Genomic DNA, 23,343 nt, shown 5'->3' with positions numbered 1-23,343 from the left:
GAGTTGAAGCGTAACTTCGGCAAGATACCGGGTGGTTATCGGGAGGGTATTGGGACAGAATAAGGCGCGTCTCGTTTCAATTCACCACCACCGCGTAGTCCCTGGATGCTCTCACGCCGGTTCTTTTGAGCTTAGCGGCCACGCAGCGTACTATGGCCCGGCACCAGTTCCACGTCTCCGGCAGCAGCTCGACGTCGTCACCACGGCCGTGGTTTTGAGGTGGGCACTGCCAGACATCGTAGCAGCACGTGCTACCCACCAAGAGCATTTCCAGCGCCGCAATCCTGAACGGCTGGGCCCTGTTCCAGCTGCGTGAACAAGCAGGCTCGCCGCAGGAGGACCGTCATTTCTAGTTGATTTGGCCGAAGCCGCGCTCAGCGGGTCGGCTGCTTTCCCGCTAGACGACGACACCGCGCCCGCCAGCGTCTGCAGCTGTCATTGCTGCACCATGCTGCCGTCGTAGACCCTTTGCGAGACGTCCTAGTTTCTTCAGCTTCCTCTTGTTCCCCAAGTATCCTCGAGTCCGCATCGCCATACTCTCCGCAGGCTCTCCCGCATGCTTTCCCGCACAACACCGCCACCCCCCTCGTCCTCACTCCGATGAGTCTCTGCTGCGACCCAGCGCGTTCATGTCCTCATAGAGCTCCCTTAGGATTCGTCAGACTTCGGCGATCCCACCACCATGAACGGCTATCCGTCCCATCCACTCGGCCACTGTGGCGCCGTCAACGGAGGAAACATGGATATGGCGGGCATCGAAGGGGGAATGATTCCCTATGACTTCGGCGGGGGCCAGTCTCTGGACGACATTGTCAACCAGAATGCAAAAGAGCTGCGTCGGAGAAGCATGCCGGCTCATTACAACGGCAATATGTCCCCAGACGGCCAGGATGCCAGGCGCCTGTCGATGATGGACTTCAAGGGCATGCAAGGCGGTGTCCTCGACAACTACGATTTTGAAGTCCCTACAACCGCCAATATGGACGGCATCGTCCGCACTGGCATGCCGTATCCTCAGCAGAGCAGCAATCCCCAAACGCGACGGCCATCGGGCGGTGATCTTGCCCTCAATACTCAGTTTTCCCATGGACAAGAATGGAGCACCTCTATGGCGCCACCTGCATCGCCATACACTTCGTCTCTACATATAGCTGCCCCCATGGACCCCGAACTCCAGAGCCGTTATGGCGCTGCTCCTGGACTAGCTATGCCATTAGATGTTAATGACCCCATGGTGAGCAACGACATGAACATATATTCACGACCACAATTCGCGTCACCCATGGTGACCTCTCCCGTAAGCCCAGACTTTGCCTCCACGACTCGGCGACTTCCTCAGGAGAATTCCAACAGCACCATACAAACCAACGACCAATTCGGACCAGAGTCTGGCAATGGCACCCCTGACGTACAGTCCTCCATGCCCTCCCGGACAGGTAGTCAAGAACAAGTTTTCCGCTCTAACTCTCGACCCGGAAGCAACCCTTCCTCCACTCAGAATTCCTCCCATCAGATACCCACTGTTTTATCCTTTCGACCAGAACCCACTCAGCAACTAGAGGAGTCGCTACCTAGCAGTGGGTTGAAATTCCCCTGGAGGGCGACCACTAGTGAGGGTTCCCCAAACTTGATTACAGGCGAACGACTTTAGTTGACATGTTAGCAGATGGCTTCCCCTCGACAATGAGTGGCCGCTCGCACGTGGAGCACGCTCAGTATAAAAATGCGTATTCTTTGACCGGATTCAACATGCTTGAGGTCCTCGTACGTATGCCTTTGTAGTGAGCGCTAGAATAGAGTAAGAGTCTTACATTTGATTAGACACGCGTTGCTAACAGACCTAATCCGGAGATCAACATTGGAAATGTCGACTTTTCTTGCGCGTTTGTGGTTTGTGACGCCCAGAAGGATGACGTCCCTATCGTCTTCTGTTCCGACAATTTTGAGCGATTAACTGGCTACACCAAGTACATGATCCTTGGCAGGAATTGCCGCTTTCTTCAGTCACCAGATGGCTACGTTGAGGCGGGCATAAAGCGGAAATATGTGGACGATGACTCTGTTCTTTATCTCAAGAACATGATCAACATGAGGAAAGAGGCGCAGATTAGTCTCATCAACTACCGAAGAGGCGGACAGCCATTCATGAATCTACTGACCATGATTCCCATTACCATGGCAGAAAGCGACGAAATCAAGTACTATGTCGGTTTTCAGGTTGACCTTGTGGAGCAGCCAGCTTCAATGACGAACAAAAACCCAGGTAGGCTGATGAAGCGAATTCTATCTTTACAGCTTTAACCGTAAATAGATGGATCGTATACTGTGAACTACCAACGTGGTATAAATGTTCCCAGTTATGTCTTCATAGACCATAATTTCAATCTCCCGGACGCAATACAAACCGTGACACGAGATGAGGTATCCAACGCCTTGAGCACCTTCAGCACGTCCGGAGACTCCGAATTTACGAGAACAATATGGGATAAGGTCCTACTGGAAAATACAGACGACGTCGTGCATGTGCTGTCGCTGAAGGGTCTATTTCTGTACCTGTCACCTTCCAGTCAGAAGGTTCTAGAGTACGAACCCAGCGAACTGGCCGGCAGCGCTTTGTCGTCTATTTGTCATCCTAGTGACATTGTGCCTGTCACCAGAGAGTTAAAAGACACATCTAATGGAGCGTCTGTCAATGTTGTGTTTAGGATACGGCGAAAGCGGAGCGGGTACATGTGGTTTGAAGGTCATGGCTCGCTTCATTCAGAGCAGGGCAAAGGCCGCAAGTGCATTATACTTGTCGGACGCGAACGGCCAGTATACACACTCACCAAGAGCGATATTCGGTCCTCAGGAGGTATTGGCGACAACGAACTATGGACAAAAATGTCCACCTCGGGGATGTTTCTATTCGTTTCTTCCAACGTTCGCCAGCTTTTGGACCGACAGCCCGAGGATCTAGTCGGCACCAGTATACAAGGTCTTATGCGACAGGACTCAAAGGCAGAGTTCGGACGCATACTCGGGCTTACCCGTACAGGCAGGAAGGGCGAAGTAAAACACGAAATGATCAACAAGAGAGGACAAGTGCTCCAAGCATTCACTACTCTATATCCGGGCGATGCTACAGAAGGTCAGAAACCGACATTCCTTGTCGCGCAAACAAGACTTCTGAAATATTCGCGTGGCGGGACCCATAGTGCTCAAAGCACTCCGCGTCCGAGTCTATATCCCAAAGAGCGCAATTCTAACGAAGGCTCGATTTCAATCGCGTCAGGCGATGCATCGAGTGCCGTTGGATCAGCTGAGATGATGCCTGCGGGTAGCAGCACACCCCAGACTGGAATGTCGGGTAGTCAGTTTGTCACAACTGACGCCTCAGCTGCCACGTTTGCCGGTGAGAAGGGTCTAGCTCTCGGTCATCAGGATGTTTCTCTAGCTTCGGAGGAGAACGTGTTTGATGAGCTCAAGACGACAAGAAGTACCAGCTGGCAGTTCGAGTTACGCCAAATGGAAAAGCGAAATCGTCTCCTAGCGGAAGAAGTACAAAGCTTATTAGCAGCAAAGAAGAAACGGAAGAGGAGAAAGGGCGCGGGTCAGCTACAGAAAGACTGCGCCAACTGTCACACTCGAGTGACTCCAGAGTGGCGAAGGGGGCCTTCGGGGAACAGAGATCTCTGCAACTCTTGTGGCTTACGATGGGCCAAACAGGTGAGTCGAGCCACTAATTCTGGGCCCCCTGCTGTCGGCTATGTCAGTCTAGACAGTTTCATTCGGCAGATAGTAACTGTGTACTGTATAGAATGGTCGAGTGTCACCCAGGACATCTTCTCAAAAGAGCGATTCAGCAAGCAAAGCTGCCGGTGCGCCCCGGCCGAGCAAACCCATTCCCCCTAACCTTCCGGGGCATTCGGCCGCTCTAGACTCGTCTACGAGACCGACAGCAATAACTTCAGCGCAGCAAGCAAGTGCAGACAGCCATGCAGCCAAAGTGGCACGCATGGAGGTTGGAGCATCGGATGGGCTCTCGGGCGGCGTGCCTGCTAAGATTGATGAGGACCATGAGCCGGATTAAGCACGATTTCCTACACGCAATTTTCTCTGAGAGTTAATCCATGATGGCTGCTTCACGGCTTGCCTTCCTCGATACCCCTTCAGATTGACTAGACATCCGCTTCTTGCTGCCATAGATGCTGCTGCGTTATTTTGCGACCATTTTGGGCTACAGTACCTGGTGCCTGGGTAGTGAATGCAGGTACCGGGCGATTCGGCCTCAAGGTGAACTTCGGCACCCCACACAATTTGTCGCGTCTCTTACGAGCGTGCAAGCGAGTTCGATGATACCGTGGAATAGATCTCAGATGGGCCGGAACGGATGCCGGTGGGCGTAGTTAGTTCGACGACTGTACATACATACACATACACAATGAAGCTTACGAGACTGATGATACCAAAGCCGCGGTTCACCGGTGATCTGCAATGTTCCAATAGTCCTGTATACCTTGATCCTTGTGGGCCCTGACGGCCAAAGTGTAAGCGACTGAGGTCTGAAGTGTTGTTGAAGCCGTTTCGTGCCACTTCGCACCACATCTGTCCACGGCCCCGCGTCGGGTCGCGATGAGACAAGTGATGTTGCAGCCTCGCAAACAGCTCCGGGCGGCGATTGGAGCGCGGCGGGCTCCCTTGCGGGTAGGGTGCATCATCGTACATAAGGGCGTGAAAAGCTGCAGCTTGCTGAACCGTGCCCGCGAGTGCATTGTCCAGGAGAGAATCAAGGGGCACCGCAACCGCAGGGATTGCAGCTGCTTCTAATTTCTGCTGTTCCCCGGCCCTGTCTGTCCTACGCTGGGCGAAGCACCTGATCACCCTTGCGACTGCGACGACTCACGCCCGTTCCTCTTCGCGACCACGACAACAAGACACAAACACCCCGCCGGCGGACGAACCCCAAGCCCGCACCGAATAGCGCACTGCACGACGAGCGACGAGCGCCCGCAGCATGGACGACAACAACCGGATCACCATCACAGTGTGCGGCGACGGTGGATGCGGTGCGTCTCCTCGGGCCATGGCCGATCAATGGACGGGCAATTGAATGCTGACCGAGTCCAGGCAAATCGTCAATCACGCTGCGTCTGGTACGGAGTCAATGGACCCACGAGTAGGCCCCCCGCGATGCCAGTTGCAGTTGTCCGCTTCCGGTGCTTCTTCTGACTTTTGCGACAGATACGACCCGACGATAGGTACAGACCCGCCCCTTGCGCGCCCTCCCCGACCACACGGTTGACCCCCACTACACTGCCAACAATTCTCCGAGAAGCCTCGAAAAGGCACTCGGTTGAGTTGTGCCTTTGTGCCTTGGCAAGCGTCAATTGGAAGCACCGAACGCTGACTGATTTGCGCCATGTTACAGAGGACTCATACTCCGTCACCCGAACGATAGACGGACAGACGTACATGCTCATGCTCACCGACACGGCCGGACAGGAGGAATACCGCGGCCTCTGGGCAGCGTCCAACCTGCGCAGTGATGCCTTCCTGCTGGTGTATGACATCACGAACGCGAATTCGCTCGATGCGCTGGACTACTTCATGGATATGATAGAGATGGAGACGGAACAGCGGCTGGACGAGGGCCGGGTCCCGCCTGTCAAGATCGTGGCCGGGAACAAATGCGACTTGCAGGGCGCGAGGCAGATCCGGAGTCCTCAAGGTCTGGAGTGGGCCCGGAAGAGGAGGTGCGGCTTCATGGAGACTAGTGCCAGGGAGATGGTCAACATCGAGGAGACCTTTGCGCGTGCGTACCCATCTACCGACCTGTGATCATGCGAGAGACTTCCGTCTCTTGTTGCCCTCGCAATATCACTTACTGACGTCCTATGCCTGCAGTTCTCGTACGCCGAGTCGTTGAAGCCAGACGCCTCCAAGCCACAGGCGGCGCCCCAGCCGCTGCTGCCCGCACAGAACCTCTACCTCCCCTCTCCGAGAAGCAAATAGCGGATAGTCAGATGCCAGGGAACACGTTCAGACCCGACGGACCGAAGCAGAGCTTCTGGGAGAAGTTAAAATGTTGGTAGACGCTAGTGAAGAGGAGGAGCAGGAGCTGTAAGATTGTGCTATAATGTAAAGACGCATCGCTTTGTTTCATACAACCAGATATCTTCTATCTGGAACATATTCTGTACGAGTATCTTGAGGAGGAAAACGTCGGCGACGCTAGGTCTCTGAGGCTGGATTCCACACCTCCACATGTCCTTCACCTGGGCTTTCTTATGTACGAGTATCTTCGGGGATGAGGAGGTGGGTGGAGCTGGCTGTCTTGGGATGAGATATGGACGCATTGTAAATATTGTATTGTCTGGATCCGGCTGTTTTCTCTTCTGTAACCACTGCCTTAAAGTCATATCTATAATAAGGACAAACATGATCAGGAAGCACTCATTGTCAGCCTGAAGTCCGAGGAGCGAGAACCTTCTGTCTCTGTCTGCCTGAAGTCCGACAAGTAAGAACCGGCGAATGCAAGTTCGAGCGGCAGACTATGCAACCAACCACATGCATTTAGAATCTCACAGGTACTGGGCCTTGGAGAGTCTTTATAGTCTCGCTTCATCTCTGCCCTAGTTTGTCCTGTCCTCTCCAGTGTCCATTCACGTGGCTGATGACTAAGTAGAGCCTTGGCATCAAGCACGTCAGCCAAAGAAAACTGGAACATCTTTGTCCATGCACTCGGCACCCCCAAGTCAGACCACAGATGTTAACGATTCGATAACGTAGACATAGAGAGCCAATTACTGGCTTGAGGGTTTCCCATTTGCCATTGAGTGCAATGGCTGCTGCTGAGGCCGAACTCGAGGGTGGGGGCCTCGCTCGGACATTCAAGGACTTGGGTTCCGGCGCTGCTGGAGGTGTTGCACAGGTCTTGCTAGGTAAGTTGACCATTTTCGTGCTTTCCGTACAAGGGTGTCTTCTGATCAGTCTCGCTTCGTTTTCCGCTTTTAGATCCTTCTTACATCAGTCTATTTCATCATCTTCAAACTATGTCATTGGTACTAATTTACAATCATAGGTCAACCTTTTGGTATGTTTACGAAACCATCCATGTCCCAACAGATCACAGAAAAGCTGTTTGTAGCTAACCAGTCTTGATTGAAGACATTGTCAAGGTTCGACTGCAAACCACCACACAGTACTCCGGTGCATATGACTGTGCTAGCAAGATCTACAAGAGCGAGGGTCCATTAGCATTCTACAAGGGAACTTTGACGCCCCTACTAGGTATTGGTGCTTGCGTAAGTTCTCCTCTACATTGAAGCCGCCCTCTTAATGCACTCCTCACAAAGTTGAATCCTGCGTTGCCCATCTCAGGCGATCAAAACTATTGAAACATGCCCTCAAACATTCCATCTCACTCTAACGCCGAGAAAAGGTCTCCGTCCAATTCGGCGCCTTCCACTGGGCCCGTCGTGCCTTCGAAACCCACAATGCGTCTACCTCACCCCTCATCTCGCCTACGCTCTCGTACGGCCAGTACTACGCTGCCGGTGCCTTTGCCGGTGTGGCCAATTCCGTCATCTCTGGCCCGATAGAGCACGTGCGTATCCGCCTACAAACCCAACCCCACGGAGCCGCGCGTCTCTACAGCGGCCCTCTCGACTGCGTCCGTAAGCTTTCCGCGCACGAGGGCGTCTTGCGTGGTCTCTACCGTGGTGAAGCCGTCACTATCATTCGTGAAGCGCAGGCCTATGGCTTCTGGTTCCTGACGTTCGAGTACCTGATGAACGCGGATGCAAAGCGGAACTCAATCAAGCGTGAAGAGATCAGCACACCTAAGGTGGCGCTGTACGGTGGTCTAGCTGGAGAGATGCTCTGGATTGCGAGTTATCCTTTCGATGTTGTCAAGAGCAAGATGCAGAGTGACGGGTTCGGGTCTGGGATGAAGTTCAAGAGCATGCGGGATTGCTTTGGGCAGACGTGGGCGCAAGAGGGGATGAGGGGTTTCTGGAAGGGAATCGGGCCTACGTTGTTGAGGGCTATGCCTGTCAGCGCGGGGACATTTGCTGTGTAAGTGTTTCCAAATTCCATTTCTTCGGTATGTGGCATGTGGCCAGGAGTAGACGTTCGGTGCGACTTTTGAAATGCTATTGTTTACTGACTCGTAATCTGTAGGGTCGAGTTCACGATGCGATTGCTGAATTGATCATCGGTGGAGCTAGACGAAGACCTTCAACACACTGAGTTTTCGATCACGGTGGGCCAAAACTTGGAATTAAGACATGGTGGTGATTTGATTCAAGACTTCCTTCTTGAAACTTTTCTGGATTCCCTTAACGTGGAATTGGTCAAAAAGGAGCTTTACATTTCTCAGAGTGCATCTGCGTAGGACGGGCCCTTCCAAGGTTACAATACCAGGCTTGGAAACCTTCAATAGGCTAGCGATGGGCGCTTAGCTTAGTAGCTCGATTTGATAGCCTGAACTTAAACAATCAAATCAACATTTCGTAATGCGTGATACTGTAGATACAAATGACTTCATTTATGGTCTTGAGGTCAATATCACGTCCTAGCGAATCGAGAAACATGTATCTTGGGGGTTGTATCTTTTTGAACCTTTGAAGTATTAGCACACAATCTACCACTCAGGTACACATAAGCACCAAGACACAACAATTGCCTAGATAGGCAGGGCTCCGCGTGAATCAAGCTTCGAAAGTGTTGAATCTGATGCAGAAAGGAATTTTGTCTCTTGGCATTTTGAAGCTCAAGTCACGCCAAGTCTTTCTTTCCTTGGGTATTTTTGCATCTTGGCAATTTCGTCTAGCGTACCTACCCTGTGATCACCAAGTCCACCCAACCTCCATTCCCTTTTCTTACAGGTGCAACCGACCCCACCACGGACGACTACTCGTCAAAGAAAATAGCGATTGCGCCATGGCCGACACCTCGTCAAAGAAACGAAAGGCGGCTCCAGGCTCGGAGAATTCAGCTGGCAACAAGAGAGCTAGAGTACGTCTCTCCCGATGGTGAAAGCCATGGCTCAGCCTTGGCCCCAACAGCTTCTCGATTTGCAGCCCTAGTGCTCTGCCCGCTAACCAGACGTCCAGGACAAAAAGCAATGGCGCACGCCACGAAAAGAGGGGATGTCCAGTCGAGGCATCGAACCAGGCGACGTTGGCATTTGGGTCACTTGTGACATGAAAAAGCAAAGCAAATGCGCAGCAGAGTGTCGGGATCTGTTCGAAGAGGTACTTGGATCGACCTTGTTGCGGCACATTTCAGCACGCCTGTGTACAACTACTGACGCTATCCAGTATGCGGCGAAGCTCTACGAAGCGGCAGCAGCTGAGAGCGGCGATGCCGAGGACGGCGAGGCAGACATCGAAGCTGAGATCCAGCAAGAGCTTGAAGCGATCCGAAAGCCATCGGCGGAGCCGCTGTTCACGCAAATCAGAATCGAGACGGAATGCCGTGCGTTTTGCTCAGCCGCGTTCCGATGTGCGGGTCGACTGACTGAATGGGTAGTTGTCTTTTTCAAAACACGTCCCCCTATCGAGCCAGTCTCATTCGTCCATGCCATCTGCGAGGATGCTGCAAATCGCGCGGGGCAAAAGCAGACTCGGTTCATTAGACGACTTACGCCAATGACGGCCATAGGAAAGGCGACGGAAAAGGGCATTGACGAGATCGCTGCGGAAGTGCTCAAGCCACATTTCCACACGCCGGGCGCTCGATCGAAAAAGGTGAGTGGAAGCGTCTTTTTGCCGAGTTTATGTGGGGTCATGCGGACTCAAGACGTGGCTGAACCTTAACGGCGCTGACTGGACGTCTATCAGTTCGCAATTCGGCCGACTCTGCGCAACAACAAAACAGATCGGCTCGCGCTCATCAAGCGGGTGGCAGAGGCGGTGGGGCCAGGTCATCCGGTCGACCTGAGCAGTCCGGACGTGACAATATTGGTCGAGGTATACCAGGTAAGCGCACTCTCACATGCACACTGACGCGGCTTTGGCGTGGGTCGGGACGACTCGGTGTCACAGACAGACGCAGGCTCACGACAGTTGCAGAATGTGTGCGGAATGAGCGTCGTCGGTAGCGATTACGAGCAGCTCAAGCGATACAATATCGCAGAGATATACGAGCCCACGGGCAAGAAGCAATCCGAATGAGCAGCCATGTCCGAGACGAGCAGGCCCCAGGCCCTCGACTGCTGACGTTGGCGGCCTGGTGGGCAGAGACATGGCATTGGTCGAGGGCAGGTTGGATAGAAGTAGGGCGTTGATATAAATACTCGGACCGCGCTCAGACGCCCAGCACGTTGCACAGACTCGATGGACGTGGGTGCACAGGCCCGGAGCAGCGGCGTGAGCGACGGCGTGGGGCCCACAAGTTCGTCTCCAGCGGGCCGGCTCGCCAGGGGGCGCTGGCGGCTTCGGGGCTGGTGACGATGCGGGCGTGGTGTTGAGGGGACTGCTGGACGTCCTCGCTCACCCTGGCCGCGCCCCTTGCGGAGATCAGGACCAGCAGCGCAGCGGCATGGCACTCGCCCGCCGGCAGCATTCGGCGCGTGGGCGCGGCAGGGTTTTGCGGCCGCGAGGTGCCATCGCGATGTGCCATCGGCGGTGCTCGCCTTGAGCGTCGCGCGACAGTCGTGTGGATGCCGTCGATGCGTTCCAGAAAGCGAGCAGGCAAGCCCAGCTTCTGGCGCCCACGGCAGCGCCAATCACAGCCGCCAGCCGCAAGATGCACTAGATCTCTTGGGGCGATAGTAGACGAGACGCGTTGACGACGCCGCTCTCTCGCCTCCATCCCCAACCACCACCACTCAGTTGCGCGCGCCGCTCTCCACACGCCCCGCCACGCCCGTGATTTGAATTCTTCTGCGACGCCGTGCCGTGCTCACTGCTCACCGCGCCGACCTCTGACGCTGTGGCGTCGGGCCATGATGCCCTCGCCATGCCCAGCAGCGCCTGGAGACTGCCCGTCAGCCCTGGCGGCAGCCATCGGTGCCTAAGTGGCAGCATGCCCGCTGCAAGAGCTGCCATTTCGCTACGGAGGTCGCTATACAGCGCCCAGCCCTGCTCCGACTGCCAGCTCACGCTCGCCTACTCATGCGCCGCGTGCCTCTGCGAAATCTCCCTCACTGCCTGCGAGCTGCTAATCAAGGCCCCCAGGCCGGCAATAACTGACCCCCAGGCCCGGAACAGCACGATGTCTGCACCCCCTGCTGTTCATCCTGAGTATCCTGGGACCGTAAGATAATATACTCTCTGTTAAGCTTGCATACCGCGTCCATTTCTCCCATGCTCTCCGTCTGTCTCTCTGCATGTCCCTCAAGATGCACATCCCTCCGCTCGATGTCTCCCCTTACCCCATTGTTACCATGAGCCATGGACGTTATGAGAACTCTGCACGTTCGCGAACCCCTCTATCTAGTGCAAATCACTCGCCAGACTTTTCCAACATTCAAAAGCTCGTTCGCTCCGTTTTCCGCTCCCAGAGACTCTCTATCCTCCAGATCGAGCGCATGCCAAGCCGTCTCCATCAAGTCTACCTCCTGAGAATCACAGACGGCAGCTCCTTATTCCTGAAGTGCCCTCCCCTCTTCAACACCCGCCTCCTCCGCCACGAACAGCGCACTCTACAAGGCGAAGCCAAGGTCCTCGACGCCCTCAGCAGCAACACCCAACTCCGGTCCCCCGAATGCATCGACCACGACCCGCAGGGCCGTGCCCTAGGCTCTCCGCATCTCCTTCTCCAGTGCGTCCCCGGCACTCGCCTCTCGGACTTGTCGTCGCGTCTCACAGCCAGCGAACGCCGCACCGTCGATCGCACGATTGGCGCCTACGTCCGCTCCATCACCTCGCTTGCAGCCGACAGCTTCGGTCTCGCCCACCGCGTTTTTGCCGGCACGGGCAGCACTTCCTGGCGGCAAGCCTTCCTCTACCTGCTCGAAGCCGCCCTCCGCGACGCCGAGGACATGGTCGTCAGTGTGCCGTACGATAGCATCCGCCAGAGTATGGCGCGGCACGGACGGCTGCTCGACGAGGTCACGGAAGCGCGCCTCGTACCGCTCGACGTGGGGATTCCGGAGAACGTGTTGGTCGACGACCGGACGAAGCAGGTATCGGGGGTTGTGGGGTTTTCTAATGCCGTATGGGGCGATCCGATGCTCGCGGCTGTGTTTGTGAATGCGAGTGATGCGTTTTTTGAGGGGTATGGAGAGTGTCCAAGTCCTGTCGGGAAGGCGAGGATAAGGCAGCTTCTGTGAGTTTGATTTCCTAGTTATTCACGTGCCTGTTCCGGTTGAGGGAGTGGACGAACCAGGCTTCAGAGAGACTTGCTAACTAGATGTGCAGATATACAGTCTACCGGTCCCTTGTAGCGGTGGTGGAGCATCATTACCGCCCGAACTACGCAAGCGGGGAGCTAGATGCCAGAGGCTCATTGACATGGGCTCTAAGCCAGCTTTCGCAATTGTAAGGGAGCCTACGAAGAAAAGCTGTAGCTTCTCGACAGGTGCGAAAGCTTACAGTGACTTCAAAATCCTTCTTCTTATCACATATCTTCAAGATTGCCAAACATTTCAAGCGAAGATGATGGGTTCCCTTCGATGATCTGGTAGATAGGGCAGGGCATCAGTGGCGTCTCTTCTTTCTCTCATCAAGCGGGCATTATCATAGGGCAGGCGCGTGGGTATACACACTATGGAGGATATCCCTTTTCGTTTCACTTCGTCTAGCGTTTACAATACATGAAATATCGATATCTCTATTCGCAGATACCAGGCTTCCTCGAGACCTGAGAGCAAAGACTCTCATTTCGCACTTTCCGCTTCCTTTTTCACCGCCTACTTACGACTCGACCTTCTGGGGCCCAAAGAGTATCCCCAGCACAACCCGTCCAGTGCCCCCTCCTCTTCGGCGACACTGCACCCATATCTCCGCCACTGCGCCGATCACATGGCCGATCACAGCACAGATCACCCCTGTTACTCAGTCCCGAATTCTGAACAATCCGGAAAAGACGGATGCAGATGGTGTCAGCATGCAGGGTTCGAGTTGAGCTGAGTTTGTTGTCGCTCGTTGTAGTAATTATCTACTTCTGGGGGTCGGAATGGGAGCCTGCAGATGTACGCTTTCGGGACGGGTTTTGGGGGGGGAAGGGGGTGAGTTCTGAGCGGTGAGATGTGTTGGTGGTAGGGTTTGTCCTTTGGTATAGGTTTGCGAGGATCTTTGAGGCTTGCTCTTTACAGGGTGTGATTGGGTCGCTATTGCGATTTGAGCGAGTTTGAGCTTTCTACCTAAGAAGACGTATGTTTGTTACGCTTCTTGGCTCTACCTTAAGGAGCTAGGTTTTTGGTAGATAGGTTGTGTGTTGTAGACACAGCTAGGCAGTGCGAGTTCTGGTCATATCCCCAATCTCAAAGCGTAGTCCCATTACGAACTCGAATAGAAACATGGGAATTGAGAGCCCTATCCCCGACCGACCCACCTCACAACCAAAGAGCCGGCGAGTTCTACAGTATATCCTCCCTCCCTCACCGCCGACATCCCCCGTACAACCACAAACGTGGCTTTCCTTTCTCCTCCCCAAATCCCTCAACCCCTCTCTCAAACGGCCTCACCCATGGAGATATACCCCTAAAGAATCATCACATATCACATGCCCACAGGATGTATCTTCCAACGCAGCACAGCCAGCAACACACCCATCGATATGTAGCAGCGGCACATCCCCATGCCGCACCGGCATCGCTCCTAATAGGGCTGGCCGCACCCCCTCCCCCCCCCGGAGCCTCTTCCGCGCAGCGCCCACCACCAGAAAACAGCCCCACCTCTCGCATCATCAAATTCTCATACAATATGCACAATCGCTCGCTCCCCCCTCCCCTCCCCTACATACCCGCAAGCCCTCTCGCGTCGGAACGTCGAGAGCCGGCCCTGGCAATATTGCAATTCCAACGCGCGCGCGACGACGATGCTGCAAGCTTTCCAACTCGTCAGAAAATCCCTACCTACCCCACCCCCCCATCCCCCCCTCTTCTCATGGACAGAACAGAAAACCAATGGGGGGTTTTGTTGGCCTGTCTGTGGGGCAAGGGTGTGAGAAAGCGATCAGACTCCTCGCTCCAAATTGCCGCATCGAGCATGCTTCGAGAAAAAAAAAAAAGGGTTGGTGCTTGCCGGGGTGAAGCGAGGACGGGGGTAAGCGGGCAGCCCCAGCCAGGGGGTCCGGGGGGGGAGACCCACTTATGCGAGTGTGGTCAGAGCCGAGAACGTTGGGTGTAACGGCACATGGGGGGGCTTGGAAGGGGTGGTGCGGAATGCGGATGCAGAGTGATTGGGGGGCATTGGGTTGGAAGGGTTGACGTGGTGGATGGGATGGGTAGGGAAAGGTAAGGGTCGGTAGTGGCTAGGGTTGGTGTATTGATTGGTTAGTGTTTAAGTATTGTATCCCTGGCGATATGAGAGACTGGTCGGGATGATGCTGTCATGGAGGATATTCCATGTGGACTTCTGGGGGGGGGGGGGGGGCGGTGTGGTTTCAGGGAAACTAGTCGGTAGTAAGAGTAAGCTCCGAGTCCGATTTGCATGCTCCAACATATCACGTCTTGCCTATATCATTGGTAGTCCTTTGGGGGACTCCCAGGGGCGGCATCAGACGCTCAAATGATCAACTCTCCGAGACAGGACAGAGGTAGGACGAGAAGAACTTGACTCTAGGATACTGAAAGTATCATTCGTGGATGCTTCTAGCGGTGCCATCCGATTATTAAGCCTATCCAGGAAATCCACCTCTAGCCATCTTTCTCGCTCGCTGGTCGCGTCGATTATGATTCGCACGAGATCCTTTGCTCGCCTCCTTATGCTGCCGCGCGGCCTGCGTATTCTTGTCGTCCGAAGCGCCCGCTACACCTGCCCCACCGCTGCCTCCTCGTCCACCACGGCCACGCCCTCGACCGCGCCCTCTGCCTGGGAAACCTCCTCTCCCTCCCCTACCACCGTCTCCAGTATTCTCGCCTTCGGTACCAGAGTCGGCGGGACTAGCTCTGTATGCTGTCGAGGGTAGCTCGCGCTGCTGACCAGAGAAGTGGGAGAACTTCATCTCCAGCCTCCGAAGGCGACGCGGATCCCGTCCGATCATAATAGACCAACCCTCGATTGCCTCATCCGTCATACCGGTCTCGCTCTTCAGGGCTGCTCGTGCCTTGCTTCGTCTTGTGTCAGCGTCGCGGCCGAAGACGCCAGGGGTGGCTGCGTATGCTTTGAAGAGTGTGTCCTCGTTGACATCGGTCTCATTGCCTGGCATCGTAGTGTCTACGGTGCCTCCAACGTCTTCAGCGTCATAGGTGTCATCCCTCTCGTCATCGTCAGAGTCGAATGCGGCGAGGGCAGACAGAATAGCTGCCTTATTCGGTGCGGTCTTGCGATCGGAGAGAATGGCGTCTGCAGTAAGCTTCTCATTCTTGCGGCCAATGTGTAGACGAGATGCATCAACTGCCAAATTATCGAATTCGTCATTGTCGAATATATTGCGGCGTTCGGGTAGAGGTGGAGGAGTTGAACCTGGTGTGAAGTGAGCTTCCCTCGGTTGGTGATCATCACTCCTGCAGTAGCATTAGCTTATGAAGAAAAGTTGTCAAAGCAGAAGGCCATTTGGGCCGCAGGCTGGTCGCATGTAGTTGCCAAAGAGCCACTGCTTAAGTTAGAACTACGTACAGTTGCGCGGTCCTGTCTGCCTCATTGAGGTAGGCAGGAAGCGAATCATCTAGTAGATGTGCTGTTACTTGCTCCACATCGTCCTTGTATTCGTCTAATAGTTTCACCACAAAGCCGGCGCCAAGTTCAGGAAACAGGTCCTGGATCTGGCTAACCAGGCTCATACGATGCACGTGGATTGCTCCAAATGAGCCATCGGCATACTCGTGATCGTCCGCGCGTGCCTTGCCCTTATCAATCTTTCTTCGCACCAGGTTCTTTGGTCTTGCAAGACTGGACTGCTGGAAGACGCTAAGAGAGGCGGCAATATTCTTTGCTCTTGCACCTGTGTTTGGTAGTGTGTCTCGAATTTGAACTAGGAAGGGCGTATTGGTGACTAGATCAGCTAGAAGAAGCTTCTTGCCTGCCTTCTGGTCCTGTTCAGCCCTGATCTTCAGAGCGTATAGATGATCAGAAAGCAGGGAGTAGTTCATCTTGGAACTCTTTAACGTGCCCAGAACTGAGAGATATGCCACTAAAACCAGCTTCGACTGAAGGCCTTGTGAAACTTTGCTGTACGCTGTACTTAATGAATCTGGAAAGGCCGCCCCAGTAAGGAATAACTCTCCAGCGTCTGGAGAAACATGAAGCAGATGGCAGAGCCGCTCAATATCCTCCTCTGCTGCCTCTGGGCTAGATGATTCCAATGCTGCCGTCATAGAGTTCTTCATTTTCTGCAGCTCGGTTTCCAGAGCTTCCCCTTTCCGCTTCCATACACTCTGGAGAATTTCGCGAAGTCCTTTACTTCGTGGGAACACTTGACATAAATTGGTTAGGAATGGCCAACCGAGAAGTGGAGGAGGTATAGAGCTTTCAGAGAGTATCCTGTGGGTGAGGAGAAAACATGACTTTCTTAACGAGGAAGCCTTCGATCCTTGAAGACTTGAATCGTCGGCTGATGAATGAGACACTTCTTGGAAGTACGCGGTGAGGAAAGAAACTAACGGGCCTTCATCTGCAGCAGTCTTGACAAATTCGCTGTCTGACAAACGGAGATGAATTTGTGCGAGAGATATCCAGGCATCCAGACACGCTTGCCATTCCTCGGGAGCCAGCTCTTGACGTAGGGTCGCGGGAGGAAAAGTAGCTATAGGTGGAGGCGCCATTCCAAATACCGGAGAAGAAGAGGAGTGATAGACTATGAAATGTGGACAGAGAGGGGCCAAGTCAGTACGTTTGCTTCTGAAGGTTTGCCAGTGAGGTAAGACAGCAAGACGAAGCTGTGTGGATGACTCTCTATGGAAGCTAGCATCCAATTCGATCTAGTGCCGCCAAGATTTTTGGAGCCCACAACTCCAAAATCTCCCGCCCGCGATATCTCCAACCTCAACCGCCAGCTAAATCTCCCACGGTACCGGTCATCACGTAACAGCGACTTACGTCCGAGTCTTGACTGGAATTCACGCTCTCCACGCTCTACAGAACCACCAACCCCAAACCCTCCATCAATCATCATGGCCAGCTACGGAAAAGGCGACAAGGGTACGTTTCCCCATCCCACGACATCAACCTCACACACAGAAGTCGCAATCGCAACTCGTCACTCCGTAGCACCCAATTCACATAGAAATTTACAATCGCAAAACTAACACCCATCCCCAGACTTCGGCGAGGGCCCCAAGGTCCACAAGATCCGCATCACCCTGACCTCCAAGAGTGCGCCACCCCCCCGCTTCCCCACCATCCTCACACATGCACTCGCTCTAACACCCAGCCCACAGACGTCAAGTCGCTCGAGAAGGTCTGCCAGGAGCTGATCGACCGCGCCAAGACCAAGGACCTCCGCGTCAAGGGCCCCGTCCGCCTCCCAACCAAGAAGCTCAAGGTCACCACCCGCAAGACGCCCTGCGGTGAGGGTTCCAAGACCTGGGACACGTACGAGATGCGCGTCCACAAGCGCCTCATCGACCTCAACGCGCCGACCGAGGTCGTCAAGCAGATCATCATCAACATCGAGGCCGGTGTCGAGGTGGAGGTTACCATTGCGGCTTAGACGAGATGGCTAGCAGGGATGGGAAGTGGTGAGAGGAGAGGGGGTCATGTGCCCCGCGTTGTGGGAGGGGCATGGAGATGAAATAGCACAATCGGACACCGGTGTGACATAATTGCTGCTTGTGCGAGTCGTGCTGTCGTGATGCTTGAGGGGTTGCAGCCGCCTTTGAGGCACGATGTGAAGTGTGGAGTCGTGGGCTGATCTAGGTTTCAGATATTGGACCGCCTTCTGGTTATACATCTCACCGGCATGGAGTTTTATTCCAACTTGGCGCAACACGGATTTCTTCGCAATGAAGGGAACGGAAAATAGGCGGACTAGCTCCCGTTCATTATTTCCAGTGCACCCTAAGTAGACCCAGTTCATAAGTCTGATTCCACTACCCATGGACATGCCATCCTAAGGCGCGGGTGAAGTCAAGCCTATGCAAGAGACGAAAGGTCGATGACCCTAAATCAAACCCTTGGGAGCCTGAAGCCAATGCAGGTACACGATCATGGAGGTGCTTCGAAAGAGTTCCGCGGTAGAAAGCGTGAGGTCAGATTCAAAGATCCAAGGAGCGACATTGAGGTCAATCTTCTCATAGCCTACTAGAAGACTCTCGACACCGTCGGCGATGTAGAATGTCGAAGTCTGATTTGAAGCGTCACATTCTTGCGATAAAACGCCGGGATTTTGCAATTCGCTGGGGGCCTCCCGAACGGTGTCAAGGAGGAGCCAAATCTTAGGCGATGAGGCTTGATTCGAAACCCGACGCACTCATCACCACTCCTCGTCACTCGTCCGTCACTCAAACGCATACAGTCTCACCAAATACAAGCACAACATGCCAAAACCACAACAAAACCATTTTGATACCTAGATAGCTCAAACCCCACCTCCCCCTTCCCTCTCCCTTACCCCTTCGCCGTCACTCCCCCCTCAAGGAAAAAAAGCTAACTCATCTATTAAACTACCCACCAAGCCCCTCCCCTCCACAACATCCAGAAGAAGCTTAGCAGGCCACGAAGATTGTATAAAAGAAAGACGAGAAGCGAACCCGGAAGGAAAGAAAGTCCAGTCAAGGAGATAGTATACCAAACTACACGATAGCGTGCGTGCGGTGGGGAGGCTTTACCATGCTCCTGCAAACTGTGATTGGTTTAGTATCAGATGCTTTTTGGTCAAGGGTGAGAAGCAGGCAGACGTACCTTCGGCCAAGCAGCCCACTTATGCTCCTTGTCGTCCCAGCCATACCCGTGAGTCGGGAGCGGAGGCGCTGAGGGTGAAGACGAGGAAGCGTGGATGCTAGACGCACTGAAATGCGTCGCGAACGTCGTTGGTGGGGGTCCGTATCCTCCTCCCGGCGTGCTGGAGGCGTGAGCTGTGCTTGGAGTTGCGGATGATGCGGTGGAGTGGACAGAAAGAGAAGATGAGGAGACGTGCGTCGCTGAGGCGGACGAACTATGGACCAGAGAGCTAGTCGCGGAGCCTGTAGCTCCTGTAGCTGAGGTGACTGAGGCTTCTGATGATGAGGAAGTTGATGAAGCTTTACTGTTCAGCGAAGGTACCGGGTAGCCCGAACTTGATATCGCGAAGCTCGAAGACGAGGAGCCTGTAGAAAGGAAAGTCACTAGAGAGCTGCTAGTAGAGCCTGTGGCCTGGGCGGCCGTAGTGTCTGGCACCTTTGATGACGAGAGTGCCGATGAAGATTCACTGCTCGACGAAGGAATAGGATACCCCGAACTAGACGGTGTCGAGCTTGAGACGAAGATAGAGCTGCTCGCCGTACCCGTAGCCTCCGTGGCCGAAGTATGCGAGACGACTGACGAGGAGAAGGCTGACGAAGGTACACTGCTGAGTGATGGTATGGAATAGCCTGAGCTCGACGGTGTGAAGGCTGAGAATGAGACAACGGTAGAATGCGACGTCACGGTAATTACGACACTGCTATTCGAAGGAGCTGGCGTAGATGAAATGGCATAGGTCGATTCGGAAATGGAATAAACTGAGGTAGACGACAGCAGCGTCGCAGTCGAGCCTGTAGCCCCAGTGGCAGTTGACCCGGGCATGGTGTAGCCGCTAGTAGAGGAAGAGGATACCTTTGTCGTCGTGAACGATGAGCTACCCATAGGTCCCGTGCCAGAGGTGGTTGTGACATTCCGGCTGCTCAGGCTGCTCCAGCTTAATACAGTAGAGGAAAAAGACGGAATGAATCTACTCGAACTCGAAGTTTCAAAGGTAGTCGAGACGTTGGAAAGGGAAGACGATGGGCTGGACACGATACTTGATTCAGAGGACAGCGACGATGAACCTCCGTACACTGGCCAGCTTGGTATTGATGTTGGCGTCTCTGAAATGGTCGATCCGGTCCCAAAGAGGGCACTAGTGGTCGTCGGATGGGTTGTGGAATAGCTGAAAGAGCCTGTCCCAGTGCCTGATGTTCTACCGAAGATCGAGGTGGAACTGTTTGCGAAGAGAGGAGTGGGCTTGGACAGCTGTGAGCTTGCTGAGTTACTAGAACTTCCTGGCGCAAAGGAGGAGTGTCCTGTGGTTAGTGGAATTGAAGAATGCCCCGTGGACAATGGAATCGAATAGCCACTTGATGTCAGTATGGAACTAGAATTTGCCGGTGCGGTGATGCTTGAAGACGTGATGTTAGGCGATGACGTCGCTGATGACACTGCAGTAGTGAGACACGTGGTGTCGATAGAGCTCGAAGAGACGGAGCCCGTAGCCCCTGTGCTAAGGATGGAGCTTCCAGTGGGACTGATTGCACTGGTGGAATTGGGCCAAAAGTAGCTCGAGAACGACGGCAAGGGTCCCGTTGACGAGGCAGTGTTTCCAGTTCCCGTCAACTTTGAGGAGCTGCCAGTCCCAACTAAGATAGATGATCCAGATGTATAATATGATGTTGAGGCACCTGCTACAGAGCCATTCGAGCGTGACACGAAGTAACTGGAGACCGAAGACTTAGACGCGCTGCTCAGTTGGCTTACTGTGGTTGAAACTCCTGTCGGCCCTGAGACTGTGGGTCCGGTGCCCGTCGGCCGAAAGGTAGAAAGAGTTGAGTTCAATGTCGGGTACGGCGGCGAGGAGGAGGGACGACTGGAAATGCCACCTGTCGGTACGACGTCCGTTGAGGATGGGAACGCTGGTACAGTCACGGTATGGTTGCGCGTAGAGGTCACATGGAATGTGGATCGAAGAGTGGTCGAATTTTTCGAGGCCGACAGTGTAGGCACAATGTAAGATGGGTGGGCAGTCCCCTTGGATGAGGAGATAGCAGTTGGACCAAATGTCGAGAATGAGGCAATCCCACTGGAGGTATGATAGGTACTGTTGCCAGTTCCAAAGGAAGAAGACGGGAGGGGATAGCCGGAAAGATTTGAAGTGGAGATGCCCGTGGGTCCTTGAGTACTCGACGCCTCCGAGTGTCCATATGTTGGATATGGTGGGTGAGTTTCATTGGCACATCTCTCGGGAATAAAGCGTGGGTGATGCACTATTCAAGGCAGGTGTTAGCTGTGTGGACAACGGGAAATTGTATCAGATTGTGGTAGAGAAGAGTAGGGTTGTGGAATTAGCGCATGGAATATGGGTTTATCAATATATCACGAGAAGCAGTAACAAGACATGAAAGATGTTGTCTTCGAGTCCACTTCAATTGCCTGTAGACCGACTTACCGGGCACAATATTAGCAGAGCAGAGTGACAGCACAGTTGCTGCAGAGAGCAAAGTAAAAGTCTTCATCGCGAAGACAAGAAAAGGAGCTTTCTAGATAAAACGGCAAAAGAAAACAAGGGTCAAAGATGGTAAAAACGACAGTATTTGCCAGCAGAGCGGCAGAGATAGAGACCAGTTCAGCTCACCTGTGAGGACCGCGTTATATAGGGGAGCTCACGACTGACCTGATCACACAATATTCGCCCCCAGCCGTCCGTTCTTCCGCTGCATATCCGTGTCCCGATGCATAGAACCCGCAGTGAAGGTGGAGCCTGTGCCTCTGTAAGGCGGCATCATGCCGTACTTACCTGGTCCTTGTCATCCCGGCGGCCGCATCTAGGTGCCATATCAAATGGAGGACGTTGAGTGGGTAACGCTCCTAGGGAACTTGGTGAGGATTTTTGTATGCATTCAAGTATGATTACTTCTTACGGAAAGTTGACGCAGGATTTGAGACGAAGCATGCCAAAAAATGGAAGGGCGAAGGAGGAGCAAGCCACGCAAGCTGAAATACTATTAGTGTAACATGGTGAACCTCGAAAATTGAAGTTTAGGTGCCAATAGCGCGACGAGGTGGGCGTCCGTTGCCGAAGTAGCACGACATGCGCCAATCGTGAGCCTGAAATCTCTAGCTAATGAGCCCAGCTGGTCGAAAGCAGCGTTAAGGGTCGGAGAATATCGCTATAGAGACAGAGATACGAAGTATGTCCATCTGAACACTTCAAGGCACGATGCTACGACCACTGAGGCAAGATCGCGTTACTGTCACAGGCAATACCACGTTGACCAAGATTTGCGGAGGTTGGCAAGGAGGTGCAATTACCACGGCTATCCTGGTCAGGTACCGAAGCCGCAGTGTGACAAGACTGCAGAAGCACAACGGAAAAGCTGCTTGCGCTGACGTCTTTGACCGACGCCGACATGCGTGATTGCAGGCTCGGAAGCAGATTTGAGGGGCTGCCACGCCGCATGCAGCTGCTGGCTGCACGTGGAAAGGCCTCTAGTATTAGGTTCAGCCATGGACGAAAATAGTGATGTTGGCGTAACAATGGCGCCCGACTCGTTCCGGGACCGGGTGGCGTACTAACCGTCCGACTCTTAATTCCAATGTGATTGCAACGCGGACGGGATCGACTCTTCTGTCGAGGATTCGTGCGTTTGTTCGAACTTACAGTGACTGTTAGCATCACATTGCTCCTGCAGGCAGCCGACCGATGTCGAGTCCTGCGAGTTCCCTAAGTGCAACCGCAAATCGTTGTTTGTTCGAGGATAGCTGCCGTGTCGTCATGCAAGCTTTCGATGTAGCACAGACCCTGCCCAGAAACTATCAGATCGAGAGAGGCATATGCATAGAATGCCCAAATATGCAGGTACAGAGAGCTCCTGAGATGAGGCCATGTTCCGTCGCGAGGCTTCGAGGGCAAAGTGCCAGTGGTAGCGCTCGCCAAAGTCCCTGCATTCTGCTCAAATTCACCAGACGATGTTTGAAAGAAGCACAGGACATGCCTCGGGCTTCCCGCCATCAGCCGACGGGATGTAACTGTCGTTAGGCGTAGAGTAACAGTTGAGCCGTGAATTCGTGATGCCCGTGACGAGCGCACAGGCGGGCAGACATGTTGCTTGCGGGGTCGACTCAGTAAGGAAGATGTTGTGAGAACACGGGAGTGGATGCTGCCCCAAGACCCTGGTGCCTTCGATGGTGTTTCTGGTGATGTGGAGTTGCTGGTTCTGTGAAGATTGATGAAACATGAGGTAGCCGAGCGACCTCAACGACTTATCACGGAGATAAGGCGTGAGATAGCCTCCACGAGGTGGACTATGAGGGAGGGCGCCCTTTCGTCGAGCTTAGACTAGCTGCATGCTCTCAAGCCCGTACCAGCCAGTGCGAAGCA

The 23,343-nt window shown here is 53.9% G+C and overlaps 10 protein-coding genes across 10 annotated transcripts; 7 read left to right on the top strand and 3 right to left on the bottom strand.

Moving 5' to 3' along the window:
• Positions 1-1,205: 1,205 nt before the first annotated feature.
• BDZ99DRAFT_459710 (uncharacterized protein) lies at positions 1,206-4,475 on the top strand (the record flags this gene model as incomplete). Its single annotated transcript, XM_033719224.1, has 5 exons — positions 1,206-1,610; positions 1,667-1,764; positions 1,822-2,263; positions 2,312-3,708; positions 3,800-4,475. Coding segments are annotated over 5 exons (2,615 nt in total), but the record flags the coding sequence as incomplete, so codon positions are not given.
• A 290-nt stretch (positions 4,476-4,765) lies between these two features.
• BDZ99DRAFT_459708 (ras-domain-containing protein) lies at positions 4,766-6,432 on the top strand. The gene is made up of 5 exons (XM_033719223.1): positions 4,766-5,048; positions 5,110-5,158; positions 5,224-5,240; positions 5,411-5,794; positions 5,887-6,432. Exons 1-5 carry the CDS (start codon positions 4,997-4,999, stop codon positions 6,072-6,074), a joined length of 690 nt encoding a protein of 229 aa, XP_033580927.1. The 5' UTR covers positions 4,766-4,996; the 3' UTR covers positions 6,075-6,432.
• Positions 6,433-6,823: 391 nt separating this feature from the next.
• On the top strand, positions 6,824-8,062 carry BDZ99DRAFT_380783 (mitochondrial carrier; the record flags this gene model as incomplete). The annotated part of the gene is made up of 3 exons (XM_033715204.1): positions 6,824-6,923; positions 7,138-7,286; positions 7,424-8,062. 3 exons carry the CDS (start codon positions 6,824-6,826, stop codon positions 8,060-8,062), a joined length of 888 nt encoding a protein of 295 aa, XP_033580926.1.
• An 863-nt stretch (positions 8,063-8,925) lies between these two features.
• On the top strand, positions 8,926-10,160 carry BDZ99DRAFT_380305 (uncharacterized protein; the record flags this gene model as incomplete). Its single annotated transcript, XM_033715181.1, has 6 exons — positions 8,926-9,000; positions 9,099-9,239; positions 9,306-9,462; positions 9,517-9,734; positions 9,828-9,965; positions 10,059-10,160. 6 exons carry the CDS (start codon positions 8,926-8,928, stop codon positions 10,158-10,160), a joined length of 831 nt encoding a protein of 276 aa, XP_033580925.1.
• Positions 10,161-10,293: 133 nt separating this feature from the next.
• BDZ99DRAFT_516584 (uncharacterized protein) lies at positions 10,294-10,800 on the bottom strand (the record flags this gene model as incomplete). Its single annotated transcript, XM_033725085.1, has 1 exon — positions 10,294-10,800. One exon carries the CDS (start codon positions 10,798-10,800, stop codon positions 10,294-10,296), a length of 507 nt encoding a protein of 168 aa, XP_033580924.1.
• A 27-nt stretch (positions 10,801-10,827) lies between these two features.
• Positions 10,828-11,259, top strand: BDZ99DRAFT_459705 (uncharacterized protein; the record flags this gene model as incomplete). The annotated part of the gene is made up of 1 exon (XM_033719222.1): positions 10,828-11,259. A coding segment is annotated over exon 1 (301 nt), but the record flags the coding sequence as incomplete, so codon positions are not given.
• A 70-nt stretch (positions 11,260-11,329) lies between these two features.
• On the top strand, positions 11,330-12,474 carry BDZ99DRAFT_379646 (uncharacterized protein; the record flags this gene model as incomplete). Its single annotated transcript, XM_033715158.1, has 2 exons — positions 11,330-12,258; positions 12,351-12,474. 2 exons carry the CDS (start codon positions 11,330-11,332, stop codon positions 12,472-12,474), a joined length of 1,053 nt encoding a protein of 350 aa, XP_033580922.1.
• Positions 12,475-14,707: 2,233 nt separating this feature from the next.
• BDZ99DRAFT_459704 (uncharacterized protein) lies at positions 14,708-16,937 on the bottom strand. The gene is made up of 2 exons (XM_033719221.1): positions 15,714-16,937; positions 14,708-15,601 (listed from the first exon to the last, which is right to left on the bottom strand). Exons 1-2 carry the CDS (start codon positions 16,856-16,858, stop codon positions 14,773-14,775), a joined length of 1,974 nt encoding a protein of 657 aa, XP_033580921.1. The 5' UTR covers positions 16,859-16,937; the 3' UTR covers positions 14,708-14,772.
• A 269-nt stretch (positions 16,938-17,206) lies between these two features.
• Positions 17,207-17,745, top strand: BDZ99DRAFT_516581 (ribosomal protein S1; the record flags this gene model as incomplete). The annotated part of the gene is made up of 3 exons (XM_033725084.1): positions 17,207-17,234; positions 17,355-17,408; positions 17,474-17,745. 3 exons carry the CDS (start codon positions 17,207-17,209, stop codon positions 17,743-17,745), a joined length of 354 nt encoding a protein of 117 aa, XP_033580920.1.
• A 918-nt stretch (positions 17,746-18,663) lies between these two features.
• Positions 18,664-21,478, bottom strand: BDZ99DRAFT_567659 (uncharacterized protein; the record flags this gene model as incomplete). Its single annotated transcript, XM_033727712.1, has 3 exons — positions 18,664-18,876; positions 18,936-21,229; positions 21,412-21,478. The coding sequence occupies 3 exons, from the start codon at positions 21,476-21,478 to the stop codon at positions 18,859-18,861; spliced, it is 2,379 nt and encodes a 792-aa protein (XP_033580919.1). The 3' UTR covers positions 18,664-18,858.
• Positions 21,479-23,343: the final 1,865 nt, after the last annotated feature.

The sequence above is a fragment of the Mytilinidion resinicola genome (genome assembly GCF_010093595.1).
Source record: "Mytilinidion resinicola strain CBS 304.34 unplaced genomic scaffold BDZ99scaffold_4, whole genome shotgun sequence".
NCBI lineage: Eukaryota > Fungi > Ascomycota > Dothideomycetes > Mytilinidiales > Mytilinidiaceae > Mytilinidion > Mytilinidion resinicola.
Note: the sequence above shows the minus strand (reverse complement) of the source record. Positions and strands in the feature narration are given on the sequence as shown.

Coding starts and splice junctions, on each gene's coding strand:
- BDZ99DRAFT_459708 (XM_033719223.1), top strand. CDS start 4,997: ATGGACGACAACAACCGGATCACCATCACAGTGTGCGGCGACGGTGGA. Junction 5,049..5,109: donor GTGCGGCGACGGTGGATGCG/GTGCGTCTCCTC, acceptor GACCGAGTCCAG/GCAAATCGTCAATCACGCTG. Junction 5,795..5,886: donor CATCGAGGAGACCTTTGCGC/GTGCGTACCCAT, acceptor CTATGCCTGCAG/TTCTCGTACGCCGAGTCGTT.
- BDZ99DRAFT_459704 (XM_033719221.1), bottom strand. CDS start 16,858: ATGGCGCCTCCACCTATAGCTACTTTTCCTCCCGCGACCCTACGTCAA. Junction 15,602..15,713: donor GCAGACAGGACCGCGCAACT/GTACGTAGTTCT, acceptor ATGCTACTGCAG/GAGTGATGATCACCAACCGA.